Here is a 19131-nt window from a genome sequence, read left to right as displayed (position 1 = left end):
CGCTTACTGCCCCGCATAGCTGCGGCTATCATTTTACCCATGCTTTTCTGCATCTCTTTTAAAGAGGTGAGTAATACCTCCTCCGTGACCATCTTAGGGTTGGACTGACCCGCGTCAGCTCCAGCCCCAGATCCCGATGGCCCCAAGGCTCCCTGTGGGGAAAGCAGCGGCATAGCTTTGTCCGAGACCTCAGACTCTCTGGGGGAATCCCCACCTCTTGTACCCTTGTTTTTTGATGCCATGGTACAATACCGAGGTACACCTGCTACTTATTGGTACCTGGGACTTATAAATAGTTAAATGCCCAAACACCTGTTTGGGGGATAAAAAAATGCTTCCTCTCCCCTAGATGACACTTTTTTTTTTTTTTTTTTTAAATCTAGGAAAGAAAAAACATTCTGTCCCCCTGAGTAGTATTGCAAGAAAAACTATGAGATGGAAAAGAAACAGCCTATTCCTAGGCTTGAAAACAGTCTTTCTGAAGACTGCAATATTCTTTCTGGCCACTGTGTGTCCTCGGCGCCCCGCGCTTGCCGTTCTGGTCTTTCCTCCTCAGTTCCAAAGTATTGAATGAGCTATATGGAACAAACAAGGAAGGGCCGCCCCTTCCTTAAGCCACTGACCCGCCCTTCCCCCCCCCAGCAATCTCAAACAGGAAATGCCCCTCCCGACAGGGGGGGGGTGGGGTTGGGAGGAAGGGACCTCTCTGCTCCAGCAAACTGCAGCCTGCAGCCTGGAACCATGAGGAGGTCAGCGTTTTGCCTGCTTTGCAGGCCGTGAGGAGGAAGACTGAATGGAGCATCGCCTGGAGGCTTGCAGGTAAGCACAGCTCTCTGACACACACATATACTTTTATATAACACAGGCCCCACTCAATGCTTTTCCAACACTACAAGGGAGGTCACATCTTATGGGGAATAATACATATAGAGCCATCCTATCTTTATGATATGTGACTAGTTTGCCAGATGCAGTGCATAACTTTAGGCATGTCCCCTGTGACCCCCCAGAAAAAACCTGCTAAGAACCAAGTTCCGCAAGTTTTCCCCTCACTTACCTGCTCCATGCCGCAGGACTTTGCCAAGCAAGAGGCCCAATCTTCCCCCATCTCGGTGGGGATGTCTAGACCTTCAGGCCCTGGGTTCCTATGAAGGATCCACTGTCCTGGGCCCATATAGCACTCTGGCAACAGAAACATTAGGCACCCAAAGGTTTCTAAGTTCTGGGCCCAGGGTCCAGCTCTCTAAAAAGAAAAGCATTATGGGCTATACCCCAAGGGTTTGGGGTCCGGTTACTGACCACTTTAGCGCTGAGGCTTTTTTGGACAGAACCGGTTAGCTCACCTAATCCCAAGGATGTGGAGGCAAGCTAAACCATGACTAACACCTAAGACACTGGCGGAAAAACTGAGGTACTCCTCCTATGGGAGGGGGTTATATAGGGAGGGGCATTTCCTGTTTGAGATTGCCAGTGTCTACACCTGAAGGTACTCCATATAACCCATATAGTAATGAATGCCGCTCTGTGTCCCGTGATGTACGATAAAGAAATGTAAATTAAGTCTTGCCTGGCTGGGAAGGGTTATGCCTAGGAGGAAATATTGTGTCTTTTTGCCAGTGTGCAATCATCTGAAGGTGGAGACATAACCTATCATAATGGATGTGACCACACTCTGTATCCTGGGATGTACAATAAGGTAATGTACAAAAAGCCAAAACAAATGTTTAAATTTGTGTGCAATGTAAACTATAGCAGACAGAATATGGAACTAACTTCAGCTCAAGTTAAGCTTTGAAAATTAAATTTTGAAGCCGACTGCACATCCGCTCCAGATTCTGGTAAAACTTTTCCAGAATGTATTTTGTATTTACAGCGTTATGCGAGTTTGAACACAGACATTTTCTAGTACAATGTCTTCAAATCTCACAGCAGCCTGACACTACAAATGTACATGAGGGCTATTGTGAATGGCTTTGAAAAAAAAAAAAGTGAGACGGCAGCTTGAAAAATTAACAATTACTACTAAAAGATCAAGCATGTGCACTTGTGAAATCAATACACAGTACTGTAAATATTGGCCTTAAAATTGCTCTAGCAACACTGCAGTGTTGTATAGTTCATAATATGCATGTCACATGTATTGGGGGGGGTTTCATTTTCAAAATGTATTAAAAAAAAAAATCCATCAAATACAATCATAAGGGGACTGATCAGACCAATCATCCATCCGCACAGCCACATGACGTGACCAGGAAGCTGTACAGTTGCCTGGATCACTTCTTTAGGGAGACAGAACCACAGGCATAAATAAAACAAAAAAACGCACCAAGTGTTCATCTTTTCACAGTTCTGCTGTAACAGCTACAATGAGAGGATTGAGCCCATGCTTTGATCTATGACCACTCTAAGTGTTTATCGAGCCAGCTTCCCTACTGCAGACCTGCGCAATCTCTAGAAAGTTTTGAAGTTGCAAACATAACCTATATTGACATTCTCTCTCCATGGGGCATCGTTCAGTGGAATGTTTATATACAGAAGGGCAGGAAAGGCTTAGGGTATTTTTTAAGCATGTTCCACCCACAAATACTTGTAAAAACCCATCTTTCGTATAGCGGCTATAAGATCTTTTACATCAGGGGTGTCAAACTCAATTTCATCGTGGGCCGCATCAGCATTATGATTGCCCTCAAAAAGGGCCGGTTGTATCTGTAAGATTAGATGTCCAGCACATCCCCTCCCCATATATTCGATGTCAAGAGCTACCCCACCATCAGAAGTTGAGTTACCCACTCTCCCTTACATCCCAGTGCACCCCTCCTTCCCTTATGCATTGCTTGAAAGCAGAAAGTAAGGGTCTGGTGGAGGACCAGAGGATGGCTGGAGCTCTCCTGCAGCTGCAGGAGAGGTGCGAGGGCCACATATGATGGCCTGGAGGGGCGACTAAGCTGCCACCGCTGCTCTATATTCTCCACTGCTGCAAGAATTGTAAGTGTACGCACATCTTAGAGTACCTGAATGTGTATTAGATTGCTGCACTTTGTGACTTACCACGTGTGAGCAGAAGGCAGCCTGTCTGTGGACCGGTCGTCTCGATGTATCTGGAATTTTTGGATGCCGTTCATCCCCTCAAGTGCTGCAAAGCCCTGAAGAGGTACCTTGGAGGTTCCAGTGACAAACTGAAGAAATTTGGCTCTATCTGCTTGGTCAAATGAGCGAAGCGCCCTCCAGAACCATTGAATCTAAAAAAATAAATAAAAAAACAGACATATATAGTTTGTTCAGAAGTTTTAGCTAGCCTGCTTTTCATGAAGAACTTTTGGACGTTAACCTTAAAGTATTAAAAAGTATAAATTAGACAAAAGGTTCTTAGAAAATGTTAAAAATACATTTTCAATAATGATTTATTTCACACAGGAAATGGCATTGCTCAGCCAATCACAATAAGGCTTGCATTTCATTAATGGATTACAGGGCTTCCTCCGATTGACAGAGGTGGGCAGAGGATGTTGCAATCTCCATCTTTTCCAGTCAGAGAAAGCCTTGCATTCATTAATGAAATGTAAGGCTTCCTGTGAATGACCGACCCGATTTCATTTAGGAATGGGAAGTTCCTATCCTGCTACCAGAACAGTGCAGAATACCACAGTGCCTTGAAAAAAGTATTTATACCCCCTTGAAATTTTCCACATTTTGTCATGTTACCACCAAAAATGTAAATGTGTTTTATTGGAATTTTATGTGATAGACCAACACAAAGTGGCACATAATTGTGAAGTGGAAAAAAATTAATGTCTTTTTTTTACAAATAACATTCAAAAAGTGTGGCATGCATTTGTATTATTCAGAGTTCTTTTAGGCTGGGTTCAAACTGATGCTATGCGAGAACCCTGCAAATCCAGTGCGGGTTGCCGCATCGCACCTGAATCGCACAGTGGTTCACACTGAGATCTGCGAACCGCTGGGGGGTGTCAAGGTAAAGTTAACGACACCCCCAGATTGGTCAGCAGATCACAGTGCGAACTGTGAAATGGTGTAGGAATCGGCTTGCATAAGCGTGAACACCCATACGATCTTATTCCAGTGCGGACCAAAAAAAAAGGATTTTTGTACTCACCGTAAAATCCATTTCTCGGAGTTCATAGACGGACACAGCCTTCATTGACCTTAGGGTTATGCTTCTTCCTACCAGGAGATTTTAGGCAGAATTCTACAGCACTTAAGGTGTTAAAAACTTTCCTTAATGCCGCTCCTCCCAGGGGGCGTGGCTCCCCCAGGCATAACCCACACCCTGCTTTAGCAGCCTCAGTTCGTAACAAGCAGTACAAACAAAGGAGGGGTGGGTGCTGTGTCCGTCTATGAACTCCGAGAAATGGATTTTACGGTGAGTACAAAAATCCTTTTTTCTCTTTCGTTCATAGACGGACACAGCCTTCATTGACCTTAGGGACGTCCCCAAGCAGTGTCAAAAAAATTCGAGGGGTGGGAAAAATAACACAGCAAAAACAGGTTACACCCCAAACAAAAACCGGAGTTACTCAACGGAGGAACTCCAACCTTAAACTGCCGCCTGTAACACCCTGCGGCCAATGGAGGCATCCGAAGATGCACTCACATCCACCATATAAAACTTTGAAAAAGCGTGGACCGACGACCAGGTCGCAGCCTTACACACCAGTAACACAGAGGCTTGGTGTCGGAAAGCCCAAGAGGCCCCGATCGCCCTGGTCGAATGCGCCATGACCCGAAAGGGGGGCGCCCGCCCTTCAGGGCATAGGCCTGAAGCACAATCCGTCGGATCCACCTGGAAATGGTGGCCGACGAAACTGCCAGGCCCTTACTGGGACCGGACACAGACACGAACAGCGAGTCCGACATCCGGAACGGAGCTGTCGCCGACAAGTAAACTCGAAGGGCCCGAACCACATCCAAAGAATGTAAAGTGGCCTCCTTCGGGTTCTTCGGCTGAGGACACAAGGATGGAAGAACAATGTCCACATCCAAGTGAAAAGCCGAAACGACCTTAGGGAGAAAAACGGCTGCGGCCGCAGCACCACCTCATCCTTACGGATGACCAAGCAGGGAGCCTTGCAAGACAAGGCCGCCAGAACAGACAGACACCCGTCTGATCGAGGTAATTGCTACCAGAAATAAAATCACCTTTTGTGACAATAAAACAAAAAACCTCCCGAATGTCCTCAAAGGGAGCATCCCGAAGCACTGAAAGGACTAAATTCAAGTCCCATGGGGGTAATGGAGGGCGCACCGGAGGGGCCACCTGCCAGACCCCCTGACCCAACGCACGCACCCAGGAGTGCTATGCCAAGGGTCGCTGCAAGTAAAAAACAGCCAGAGCAGAAATCTGGCTCCTAACCGTACATAAGGCGAGAGCCTGAACCACTCCCTGCTGCAAAGACAGCAGAATCCTGTACACAACGCATGTACGAGAGTGCCAGTTCATCTCCCCACACACAGAGAAGTAGGCCTTCCATGTATGAGGAAAAAACCTACGTGAGGTAGACCTCCGTGCAGGCAGCACGGTAGAGACCACCGAGCCCAATAGGCCTCGGCCCTTAAGCCCCTGGCTCTCAACAGCCACGCCGCTAAGGCCGGTGGCTGTGAAACAGGGTGGAAGATTGGACCCTGTAACAGAAAATCAATTCCCAGGGGAAGACGCTAGGGGGCGTCTGCCAGCAGACGCACCTGGTCCGCGTACCAGAAGCGACGCGGCCAATCTGGGGCAATCAGGACCGATAGAATCCCTACAGCTTCTACTCTGCGCAGCAGGCGAGGAAGAAGCTTCCGAGGAGGGAAGGTGTAAAGTAGGCGACAGCGACCCCAAGGAGCCACCAACGCGCCTGACGCGTCCGCCCACGGGTCCTTAAACCTGGCCACGAACCGTGGCACCTACCGATAGAGACGGGACGCTAGAAGGTCCACGTCCGGAGTGCCCCACTTTCGGCACAGACCCCGAAACACCTGCGGGTGGAGAGACCACTCTCCTTGGCCCAGTGCAGTGCGACTTAGGTAGTCGGCTAGCCAATTCCGTATTCCCGGAATGTACCCGGCCGATAGAGCCGGAACGGACCCTTCGGCCCACCGAAAGGATGCGCGCGACCCCCGTCGCTGCAACAGAACTCCGTGTGCCTCCCTGATGATCAACCTACGCCACGGACGTGGTGTTATCGGACAGGATCCTGACCGGTCGGCCCTGTAGATCCAGGGACCACCTGGTAAGGCAAAGCTTGATTGCTCGGAGCTCCAGAACGTTGATCAGTAGGCAGGACTCCACCTGAGTCCAGTGCCCCTGGGCTGACTGGGTGCCCCAAGCGCCCCTCCCCAACCGGAGAGGCTGGCATCCGTCGTGACCACTGTCCAGTGGCCTGCAGAAAAATGACTTTCCGGCCCGAAGCACTGGAAACGCCAGCCACCATACCAGGGGAGACATGATCAGATGACTCAACTGAATCTGGTAATCCAGAGATGACGGAAGCTAGTCCCATCGTGACAGCAGTTCCCTCCGTAGTACCCTGGCGTGGAATTGGGCATACGGAACCGCCTCGAAAGAGGCTACCAACTGACTCAGAACCTTCCTGCAGAATCGCAGAGATGACCGCTTCTGGGTCGGCAACTGCTGCACAGCAGATAGCAGAGTCTGAAGTTTTTCCGCTAGGAGAAAAACACTCCCGCCCCGGAGGAATCCAGGACCAGTCTCAGGTATCCCTGAGACGGAATCAACCCTGATTTCAGGACAATCCAGAAACCAGCCGAACACTCAGAGAGCCTGACACGTGATAGACACGGCTCCACCAATGCAGAGCTCGAAGAAGCTCGTAGGAGAATGTCGTCCAGACATCCCATCATAACAAACCCCCGCTGTCACAGCCGGGCCAGTATCGGTACGAGCACCTTGGCGAAAACCCGCCGAATGGGAAGGACACCATTGAAAATGGTCCCCCCCGACCGCAAAGCACAGAATCTCTGGTGGTTTGAGGATATGCAGGTACACGTTCATGACATCCAAGGATGCCAGAAAAACCTGACAAAACAAAACGAGGGACTTGAGGCCCAGGATCGACCGGGCCCCATCCTCCATGGGGACACAAACAGAACGGAGTAGAACCCCGAGACCGTTCCAACGAGGGAACTGGCACAATCACTCCCCTGACCAGAAGATCCTGGACAGCCCCTGACGGAGTCAACCGGCGAACCGGAGGAGGCCAGAAGCCGGAGGGAAAAAACCTGTTTGGCAGACAAGAGAGAAACTCAATCTTGTACCCCAAGGAAAACACTTCGCAATGCGAAGCCAGTCTCCCACCCGAGACACGGGCGGGAGCAGACCTTCAGGCGGAAGCAGGTATGTCCGCAGACTTGTTAGGCATGCGGTATCCGGTGCGCTGCTACCCCGCAGCGGGGATTCAAGCACCATGTAGACCTACCCCCACCGCACAGGGCGAGCGAAAAAACGCTCGGAGGTAGGCAAGGAGGGTCCTTGCACAGGGCGAGGTCCCTAGCCCTTCCCAAACCGTGGGAACAGCATGCGCTTACCACCTGTGGCATCCTCAATGATGCCAGTCAGGGAAGACCCAAAAGGACCGTTCACCCTTAACGGCCATCACCAAGGCCACCTTAGAGGTCCTTCTTCCAGCTCCTGCAGCAGGAGCTTCGCCCTTTTAGTCGGGGCCTGCCAGGGCCCCGGCCAGAGCCGGCCTCACCGCCGAACCCACCACCGTGAATAGGGAGCGGGCCACGGCCTCCACTCTCCTATCAGCGGGATCCTGAAATGCAGGAGCCCCTTCCACAGGCAATGTGGTGGCCTTGCGCAGTCTGGACACAGGGGGGTCCACTGGCGGAGGAGAGACCTACTTTTTTTTTTTTTTTTAAAGCCCCCCTCAAGGGGGTAACGGGTTGCAAAGTTTTTTGACAAACTTTTTGCGGTGCATCCCATTCCTTGTATAACATATAGTCCAAATAAGGAACACAAGGAAACACTTCAGCGATGCGTGGTAGTCTGCTGGTACTGACACGGAGGTGTCTCCGCCACATCCTCAATTTTTAGAGCCTCGCGCACCGCAGAAACAAGAGCTCCAACAAATTCTTGCCAGCAACTGACTGCAGCAGAGTCATCCTCACTATCCATAAGGGTTAAAACCCGCAGCCTCTGACATAACAGAACCAGAAAAAAACAGCGATTCTGTGTCATCCCCAGAAGCAGGCTTCAGGGAGGGGGCGCTTTTTTACCCCCCATCCGGGCACTAGCTGCTTCAAACCTGGCAAGAAACCCAGGACAGCCAACATAACAGATGTGGCAGGGGGAGGGGCGTTAAGGGTTAACTCAGGCATAGCTTGAGTTCCATAGTGTCAGCGCTGAGTCACCCACCCTGCAAGGCAGGACAAAAATAAAAAAACCCACTGGTCACCTCCTTGCTGCTATTGCAGAGCATGGGGGCCCCCGGTATTCACCACCCCACCCAGCTGCAGAGGGAGCTGAAAAACCTCAGGTGTGCTCTGATGTGCTGACTGTGATGTGTATTCACCTCATGGAAGATTCACAGCACTAAAACTGTAACAGCACTAAAACTGACCAGAGGCTGTGCCGAGTCATCTCAGGGAAGAATCACATCGTTACCAAGGAGATTTCCAAGACGGCCGCTGTCTGAGGTAAAAATTACCTCATAGAACACAGCAGCACTGACTGCTTTGTTACCTCAGAAAAGAATCACAGCGTTACCAAGGAGATTTCCAAGACGGCCGCTGTCTGAGGTAAAAATTACCTCATAGAACACAGCAGCACACAGCAGCACCCCCCAGAGTAACAACACAGTCCCCCTAACAACACACGGGCCCCGGTGGTAACAAAGAAAACCCAGGAGGCCCCCCTTCACAGCCACTACCCAGTCAGGGGGAAGGAGGGAGAGGAAGGGGAGAGAGGAAAGCAGGGCGGACCCTCAGTCGACCTCCCCAGGGAAACCACCAGCCAGACCACTTACCTGAGTAAGGGGCCACTACTTACCTGTCCTGCGACTACCCGGCTGGAGGTATCCCAGACAGAACCAACGTCCGTAAACGGCATGGCTGTCGGCCAGACACACTGAGACAAAGCCATAGAGACCGGTCATATGTGTGCCCTAGAACCAAAGTTCCCCGGCCGCCCCTGGAGCAATGGGGCCTGTCGTGGACGTCCCAAAGCTGAGCTGAGGGCCGGCACACGCTCGAAGGCCGAACATGGGGGGACTACAAGAGTCGAGGACCCAGCCTGTCACCCAGTCGGCTGTTGATAGAAGAATCGCAGGATTCAAAAATGCAGGAACAAAATAATAAAAAAAGCGAGAAAAATCGCCAGAAAAAAACTCCAGAGTCCAGGAACTCCAGAGATAGCCTTGACCTCCTGTCGTTAGGCAGAAAACAAACTGAGGCTGCTAAAGCAGGGTGTGGGTTATGCCTGGGGGAGCCACGCCCCCTGGGAGGAGCGGCATTAAGGAAAGTTTTTAACACCTTAAGTGCTGTAGAATTCTGCCTAAATCTCCTGGTAGGAAGAAGCATAACCCTAAGGTCAATGAAGGCTGTGTCCGTCTATGAACGAAAGAGAAAAAAGGGTCCTGCACCATTTTGGTGCGAATGTAAAGCGATTTCAGCCATACGGTTTGTATGGCTGAAATCGCATCGCACAAACATTGCATGTGATCTGAACAGCAATGCAAATCAAATGCGATGTCTGGCATCGCACTAGTGTGAACCGGGCCGTAGAGAACCTTAGTGAGCAAACCACATTATGAATGTCAAGGAACATACCAGACATGTCAGGGATAAAGCTGCGGATAAGTTTAAAGCAGGTTGGGTTATGAAAAATATATCCCAAGCTTTGAACATCCCACTGAGCTCTGTTCAATCCATCATGCGAAAATGGAAAGAGAACAGCACAACTGCAAACCTACCAAGACATGGCCGTCCACCTAAACTGACAGGCTGGGCAAGGAGAGCATTCATCACAGAAGCAGCCAGAGGCCCATGGTAACTCTGGAGGAGCTGCAGAGATCCACAGCTCGGGTGGAAGAACCTGTCCACAAGACAATACTTAGTGGCAAGAAGAAAGCCATAATAAGTCCTGTTTGCACTTTGCGAGAAACCATGTGGGGGAAACGGCAAACATGCGGAAAAACGTGCTCTGGTCAGATGAGACCAAAACGCTATGTGCGCTGGAAAACTAAAACTGCACATCACCTTGAACACACCATCCCCACCGTGAAATATGGTGGTGGCAGCATCTTGTTGTGGGGGTGCTTTTCTTCAAAAGGGGCAGAATTGATGGGACGATGGATAAAGTCAAATACCGGGCAATCTTAAAAGATGACCTGTTACGAGTCTGCAAGACTTGAGCCTGGGGCGGAGGTTCACCTTCCAGCAGGACAACGACCCTAAACATACAGCCAGAGCTACAATAGAATGGTTTACATCAAAGCATATTCATGTGTTACAATGGCCCAGTGAAAGTCCAGACCTAAACCCAATTGAGATCTGTCAGATCTTCGCTCTCCCCTATGGGGGGGATCGGATGAACATGAACCGTTTGTGTTCACCCAATCCGATGACGGATGGAAAAATAGGATTTTCATCCGTCTGCAAAATCGGACCATAGCGGGGACCGATGAGATCAGGTGTCAGCGGATGTTCATCTGCTGACAACCGCTATCCCATAGGGATACATGCATGTCTGTATTTCATCCAAAAACGGATGGATGAAATATGGACTTGTGTGTGAAAAGGGCCATTAAGCACATAAAAGTGATATTTCTCCACTATTTCTAAGGTAAACATTATGTAGTCTCTGATCCATCCAGCCATTGAAGCTATAGTTTTCCCATTCAAATATCTGAAGCATATAATTGTGCTGAAAGAAGTCATCCAAGGAAAGATTTACATGTTGCCGTTATAGCTCAGGATGTCATGGGCCAGCGCATTTTGCAACATTCAGAGGAGGGCTGAAAGATGCTGGCCAAAGACTAATTTTTATTTCCACATTTATTGGGCCAAAAAAAAAAAAAAAATATGTTCCGAAGATCTGCATTAAAAAATACTGCTCGTTAACAATGCATTAGGTCAGGGGTCTCCAAACATTCTAAACAAAGGGGCGATTTATTGTCCTTCAGGCTCTTGGAGGGCCGGACTTTGGCCAGCGGGAGTGGAAATTTTTCTGGCATCATTGTTAGTAAACATCTGGTATTGGGGGGGGAGGAATAGTGCTCCATTGCTGGTATCATAGGGAGGAATAGTGCTCTATTAGTTGTGTCAGTGGGAGAAATGGTGCTCCATTGTCGGTGTCAGATGGCAGAATAGTGTCTCGTATAAGTGGGAGGGATAGTGCTCCAAGGGCCGGATAAAGGCAAGCAAAGGAGACCACTGCATTAGGTAAAGAACTCACCTGGATGGAATTGGATTGGTACTTGTGATACTCTGTGTTGGATTTCAAGTCATCAATGTCGATATTGGGCAACCCAGATATTAATAGCTCCAGTTCCTGTTCTGTGAAGATGGAGATGAGACGCTTGGGGATAATTTCATAGAAACCTTCCAGGAAAGCAGCTAACTGCTTACGGATGGCACCTGGAAGCAGAAAACAAAGATAAGTTATACAAATTGGTCACATGCATTCTTAACACAATGGTCCAAAAGGTGAAGTCAGCATGGAGCAAAATATGAAGCCTGCTGAGGCTCACCCTCCTTTTAAAAATGCTAGCTGTCTGGTCATCTTTGGTTTCAGAATTTTCCAAGCCACTGATGTGGAACAAGCATGCAGACAAAGTCCAAATACACAATCTCTATACTTGATTTGGGAGAGCGATTCAAAGCACTGAAGACAAATATGGGCAACAATTTATGGGAATTCAGCGATGACAGTTTACAAAAATGCCTCAATGTAGATTTTTCTTCCTTCACACAGGGGGAGGACAGAGAAACAAAAGCGTTTAACCTTAATGCAAGGAAAAAATTAAGGCAACAAAAATCGTTCTTAGCTTTTAGTATTACTTCAATGCCATAGACCTAAAAATCCGATGCAAAATCTGAGAAATCATGGACAAGGAAGCAGCCTATCCCCTTATGAGGACCTTCAGACAAAACCAACAGGGAATTAGACTGTCGAAACACAGCAGTAGTCTTCAGGTACACCCGCACAGTGTGAACCACATCCAAGGAATGAAGAACCTACTCTGTAGGGCGTTTTGGACAAACAAAAAATACAGGAATACCATGTACTAGTTGATGTAGAAGAAATCGCTACCTTAGGCAAAAGGAACCTCAACATTCACCTGTAGATATCTGAAAATAACTAGTCATGAAGACGACGACATCCAGTGCTATAGAATAAAAGTGGTTGTAAATCTTTTACGACAACTTTAACCTACAGGCAAGCCCAGATTAAGGCTTAGGTGCTCGAAATATCTCCTAAACCTCCACAGTTTAGGAGGAGAAAGTCACAATAATGACAGTACAACGGCGCAGGTGCACTTTAGAAACGGCTATAGTGCCATTCCTAAAGGAGGCCGCGCCGTGACTGGCAGCTCCCGTGCGCATGTGCGAGAGTGATGTCATTGTGATTCTGTTCAATCACAGCACCGGATCCGCGTTACCTGGAAGTAACCCCCGGGAGAAATGACGGCCGCCCAAGCGGTGTACGAGGACGGCTGCGGGGGCTTCGATCTGAGGCAAGTATTACATAATGAGCTAGTAGGCTATGCCTACTAGCTCATTATGCCTTTGTCTTGCAGGTGTTTGTTTGTTTTTAAGTGGGTTTACAACTACTTTAAGAATCTAGCACTTCCAATTAAAAGACCAATGATGGTAATCTCATTATCTCACAACCATATTACCCTTACATACTTCCCGTGCTAGCTTTTTAACAGCACAGCTACAAGCCACCTCTGACTGCAAACAAGTTGCTTGGTTCCTTACCGGTCATCTTCATCTGGCACACAAGGTGGACATATTCCTTCTTGTTGTCCTCTGTGGCAAGAAGATTTGCACCATTGGGCTTCAGGTCACGCACTTCACACACACCAAATTCCTGGACCTAAGCAGAGAAAGGAGAATGTAAAGAGCGGGAACTGTTGACTTGTGAACCTTAAGGAAGGCAACCTATAGCTCCCTCCAAGACTCGATTCACCCCGGATGACCCCTCATACAAGAACAGATATTACCTCAGTGCTGAATGACAAATCATATCCCAGTGTGGAGACATCGTTCTCAAGCAGGTAGACTAATCCTTGGTAGAAGTGATAATCTTCACTCTCCATGTCAGTGTATCTGCAAGGTAAATATTGTATTATGGAAACAGGTTCCTCATTGTATATATTACATGAAGTGAAAACAGCATTTGAAGCAAATTCTTAAAAATATATATAAAAAAAAGCTATATTTACTTCTTTGAATTTTTTGTGTAGATTAATACAGGGACCAATATACAAGCTGCTGGGTATCAGAGTCCAAAAAAATGGAGAATGTACATTTGTGATAGAGAAAATGAACCCAATTAATTGCAGAAAGTTACGCTGCTACACGTATGTGCTGTGGCCCCCTGTTCATTCCTTTGGAGAGTCAGATTTACGGCACTCTCCAGTGATCTTGTAGAGTACAGCTTTCCCAAGAGGAATGAAGGAAGCCACAGTGGGCATGCACAAAAAGTTATAGATTGTAAACTCCAATGAGCAGGGCCCTCTGATTCTTCCTGTATTGAATTGTATTGTAATTGTACTGTCTGCCCTAATGTTTTAAAGCGCTGCACAAACTTTCGGCGCTATATAAATCCTGAATAATAATAATTAACACATAACATTATGCTGAGCAATTGCTTTTGCTATTTTTCATACATACCTGACTGATTTGCCCAATATATGCTTGTAGAAAGACCGCGTAAAATAGCACTCCAGTAACCTATTGTCGTACACTGCCTTTGCGACAATTCGACCGACAAACTTGAAATAGCTGAGGTGGTTGGGATTGCAGTGAGAGGAGGGGTTAATTGTATAGGTGACACGGTCCCCAGGAGATGTGCGGAACAGGGCATACATGGGATTGAACATTTCCCTGGAGATGATCATGTACCACTCTCTGAGGAGTCCTCCGGCATCCTGACCTTCTTCCCCTTCAAATACTATATACCTGTAAGAAAATGTATATGATTTATGACACCACCATGATACAAGTAACACATTCCTGGTAATCTCTGTAAAAGTGAAACAAAAAAGAACCATTTAAGCAAAATGATGTTTAAATTTTAATCACCTTGGGTACTGTTAGAGAACTTAAGCTAGCCATACAAGGATCAAACTTGTTCAGCAGGGCTTGGCCTACTTTCAATCCATGTATGGGCAGGGAAGGTTGTATCTATCCACAACTCCATACATGCTCTTAAATATTTTCAAATTTGATACTTCATAAAAGACAGACAGGTACAGCAGATGTTAATGCGTTTCAGCCATGACGGCTTTGTTCACAACATTTAAGTACAATAAAACACAGAATATACAATACAAAAACATGACAGATTGACATCTATGCCCAGGGGTGGGGATAGGACCAGGTGACTTTTGAGAGGCTTGGTGGAGATTATTAATATAGATTAACCCCCCTGGCGGTATTCCCGAGTCTGACTCGGGGTGAGATTTTTTGGCTAAAATCGGTAACCCCGAGTCAGACTCGGGCTTGCCTCGCTGGATCCACAGGCAGCGTTTACTTACCTTGTCCCTGGATCCAGCGATGCCACCGCGCTGTGTGAGCGAGCGGGACCTTCGCTCGATTCACACAGTGCCTCTGTGTGCCGCCGATCTCCGTTCCCTGCGACGTTACGACGCACGGGAGCGGAGAACGGCGCCAAAAACGTAAACAAACACATTACATACAGTATACTGTAATCTTATAGATTACAGTACTGAAGGTAAAAAACACCCCCCCCCTTGTCCCTAGTGGTCTGCCCAGTGCCCTACATGTACTTTTATATAATAAAAACTGTTCTTTCTCCCTGCAAACTGTAGATTGTCCATAGCAACCAAAAGTGTCCCTTTATATCAAAAATGGTTTTCGAGCAGCTAGAAAACAGTGATAATAAACTATAATCACTTGCAGAATTGTGCGATAGCGATTTGTGGGGAAATTCGTCTTAAAAAAATAAAAGTAATGACAGTGACAATTCTGCAACTGAGCAAATTTCAGTGATTTTGAGTTGTACTTTATATGTTTGTTTTTTTCTTTTCTTTACATAAAACAGCATATGGAAAGGCACAGGGCAAATACTCTGCCAAAAACAAACATGAATACAATCCTCTTGACAAAAAAAATACATACATATTCGCTCTGGACCCTCCCATAAACTCCCTCACTAAATCTTCCCACTCTAACCCTTTTCTTAGTCATCACTCTCTCTCACAGAGAGACAAGTGATGCATCTGCCCTTTCCCAGCTCCCCCCCTCAAAAGACGAGAAAAAAAAAAAAAAAAAAAAAAAAAGAGAAAAAAAAGAAAAAAAGATAAGAGGGGGAGAGAGAAGGGGAGCCCCATCCTCTCCCTCCCTTAAACCACAATTCATAACAGGAAAGTCGGTTTATCCTTCATATTATATTTTACATTATAATTCCCTGCGCGTATCCGATTCTTCATTTATCAGGTTCAGTCATTAATCTTTTCCCCTCATCTGAATTTTTAAACAAATTCCAGCTCTTCCACGTTTCTTTGTATAGTTTATTTTTACCCTTAGCTGAGAGAACTAGGTCTTCCATAGCTTCTATATCTCTAACTCTATTTATCCACTCTAAAACTGTTGGTGACGTAGTATCCCTCCACCGTAAGGGTATACCTGCTTTAGCTGCATTCACCAAATGGCACAGTACTGAGTTCCGATAAGTCTGAACTGGAATCTCAGATAGGTGAAGTAGGAAAAAAGCGGGATCATTGGGTATTTTTAACTCAGAAATTTTTTGCAAGATTCTCATAATTGACAACCAATAAACTCTTATTTTTTTACAAAACCAAAATATATGAATCAATGTCCCGCTTTCTTCTCCACATCTCCAACATCTGTCAGAATTTTCATTGCAGAATTTTTTGAGTCGTACTGGAGTATGGTACCACTGCATCAAGATTTTATAGTTTAATTCTTGAATTCGTGTACAGATTGAAGAGTTTAGAGTCAAAAAGATAATCTGTTTACGTTGTAATGCAGAGAAGGTCCTATCTAGGTCCTTCTCCCATTTGTTAAGGCCTGGTATCTCCTGATCCTCCCTAAATTTATTTAATAGTCCATACATTTTAGAGATCCCTCGGGCTAGTGGTTCTAAATCATTACAGTACGACTCAAAGATTGTTAACTGACGATGAAAATTACTGATTTTGAGTGATTTTGAGTTGATTACATTATTGAATAATTATTATAATTATATTATTATTTGTTTTATTTATAATTATTTATTATATTATAATTGTTTTTAAAAAAATGTCATACCCGGGATGCCTACTAGACTCTTGTTTGGTCAGATTTAAGTGAGTTATTCCTAAGAATTACAGGCCTACAGTATAAAACGCCAAATTATCCTTGCAAATAATGGTACCGCTTTCAGCACATTTTTTCTGAAAGAATCATATCGCCAGGGAGGTTGAAAAACAGATTTCCTCAGGAGTTAAACCTCAGATGGAACTTAGACTTGCATTTATAATTACATTTTTAAGACCAATTTCTCAAATTTTTGTACATTACTGGTCTCCTCTTTTTCCCTGGACATTTTATTTTATCTTGTCCGATTAGTAAATTATTAGGCTTTCATATTTTGTTTGCATGCATTCCTTCATCATCTATTTTTTAGCTTGCCTTTTTAAATCTTTCGCCCCTTGCTTTGCTGTCTCCCCTAGAAAACTAATGAATTGGATTGAAATTTCCTGTGACCAATAGGAGGGGCAAAGTTTTCATACGATTGATTCTGTATTTTTTTGGCCGTGAACCTAGACAATAAAAAAAATAGGAGGGGCAAAGTTTTCATACGATTGATTCTGTATTTTTTTGGCCGTGAACCTAGACAATAAAAAAAATAAAAAAGCAGACACTTTGTATCTCTTAACAATTCAATTTAGGCCAAGACACATTTGGGATACACAGAGTCCCATTACACTCCGTAGATTCATTCTGACCCGAAGAAGACTGAAATACAAATGCCACAGATAGATAACAGGTTTAGATCTTTATGTGGCACTTACAATCTGTTCTTCATTTCTTCTGGGGATTTACGGTGCAGTTCCCGGTAAGAATCTTCAAACACATGGTCTCGTCTGACGTGTACAGCCATGTCCTCTTTCCTCAGTCCTTCATCTAACCGCTCAAGTTCTTGGCGGAAATATCTATTCAGAGATGTTAATAAGAGTATTTAGTAAAATATATGTTAAATATAGGTTAAAATTAGAGGTCTTAGGTCAGGGCTGTTGGTTGAGACCGTCAGCCTTTATGCCGATGGCATGTTGCTGTAGGATACGGGTCACTCTAGCGACGGCTTTGCGCAATATTGAACGCTTTGGGGAGTTTTGTGGCCAAAATTGGCGTAAATGCCAAATTCTTCCCCTGGACCTGGGGGGCCCCATCCACTGATCAAGCTGGTCTTCCCACGTCTCCAGCAAGCCAGATCAAATATTTAGGAGTTCAGGTTAGTCGGTCCCCGGCAGAGTATACTAGACTTAAAGTGGATGTAACCCCTCCTACACTCAGTGAAGTGAACAGGCTCAGATGATACACAGATGAACCAAAACTTCCATCATAGGTTTTACATCTGCAGTTTTCACATTTATATACCATTTAGAAAGTTCAGATCTTGTTAGGAAATTTTCTCTTCCTGTTTAACACAGTGTGATGTCTGGACATAGGGCCAACATTGCTGATTGGAGGAAAGGCACACGCCCACTTATCATAGGCAGACTCTCAGGAGGTGTTTTGTAACAGGGCCAGCTCCCTGCTAATCTATTTTAGCAACCTCCCCTGACAGAAATGTCAGGCTGCTTTTTCTGATGTGTCAGAATTTGTCAGGAGTTATCTGTCCGATAACAGAGGAACAGTCAGAAAAGAGCTATGGGACTTAGCTCCTTGAAGAGTGATAACAAAATACTGCAGATACACGTGTCCAGCTCAAATTTCATGAATTGGGTTTACATCCACTTTAATGTAGAACCTCTTCTTGCATTACCTAAAACCCAAACTTGATTTTGGTCTTTCCCTGCTATCCAGGGATATTGGGAACAAGTGGTCACATTTCTACATGATGAAGTGGGCTCCCCATTGACTTTATGCCCTAAACAATGCTTGTTGGGACTACTCAACAAGAAACAGAACAGGCTACTTTGCATTTTCTTACAGGAAACGCCATTTACAGCCAAACTACTTATAGCGAGCATGTGGCCTCAGCCCTCCACACAAATACTTGGGGAATGGAAGGTGGCTGTTAATCCCTACCCTAAAAAAAGGAACAGAAATTGTCCGGCAAAATATGGGATCGGTGGCTAGACCTGGCATCTACATTCTTGGAGTGAGAACCAGTAAGTGAATGGACATTACTAGTTTGCATAAGGATGTTTCCTGCCTATAGTTATATGTCCAAATTATTACAACATGTATGGACGCTCCTTCCTTTTCCAATAGATTTTTTATCTATTTTGAAAACCTCTGTCTGACAACTGTTCGATGTAACAAATACCATAATGTTTAATGTTATTCTCCTACCCTTTGTGTATCTTTAAACCGAATAAAGGGTTTGCTGGATTAAATATAGTCCCCCCCCCCCCCTTTTTTTTTTTTAAAGAGAAGCCAGTACAAAAGCAATAATAAACGTGATCATACATACTTGCGTTTGACATCAAAGTCTAGGACTCTGATATAATCAACAAGAACAGCAAAAGGTCCATCAGCTAGATGAGTTGTCGACTGGCGGAGGATCTGATTTAACACAGTGCGGTGAGTCTCTAAAGAGTATAAGAAAAGACATATGAAGAGCAGATATGGTAGGAGAAGGTATTTCCTAGAAAGCTGTAAAAATTTAATCTATTAAGATGCTTTTATTGGGAATACTCTGAAGGAGAGCACAGCAAACTTTTGTTCTAACCAATATTAAAGTTC

The 19131-nt window shown here is 45.8% G+C and overlaps 1 protein-coding gene across 11 annotated transcripts in view; it reads right to left on the bottom strand.

Moving 5' to 3' along the window:
• HUWE1 (HECT, UBA and WWE domain containing E3 ubiquitin protein ligase 1) overlaps window positions 1-19131 on the bottom strand; it is a 207481-nt gene that overhangs the window by 8853 nt on the left and 179497 nt on the right. For all 11 annotated transcript variants that reach the window (XM_040322927.1, XM_040322930.1, XM_040322933.1 and 8 more), the window contains 7 exons: window positions 18860-18977; window positions 17232-17372; window positions 13864-14151; window positions 13191-13296; window positions 12946-13063; window positions 11417-11598; window positions 3049-3239 (listed from right to left, as the gene is read on the bottom strand). In XM_040322927.1, coding sequence (XP_040178861.1) covers window positions 3049-3239; window positions 11417-11598; window positions 12946-13063; window positions 13191-13296; window positions 13864-14151; window positions 17232-17372; window positions 18860-18977 — 1144 coding nt within the window. The remainder of the gene's footprint in view (window positions 1-3048; window positions 3240-11416; window positions 11599-12945; window positions 13064-13190; window positions 13297-13863; window positions 14152-17231; window positions 17373-18859; window positions 18978-19131) is intronic.

This window comes from Rana temporaria, chromosome 9 (assembly GCF_905171775.1).
Source record: "Rana temporaria chromosome 9, aRanTem1.1, whole genome shotgun sequence".
Taxonomy (NCBI): Eukaryota; Metazoa; Chordata; class Amphibia; order Anura; family Ranidae; genus Rana; species Rana temporaria.
Note: the sequence above shows the minus strand (reverse complement) of the source record. Positions and strands in the feature narration are given on the sequence as shown.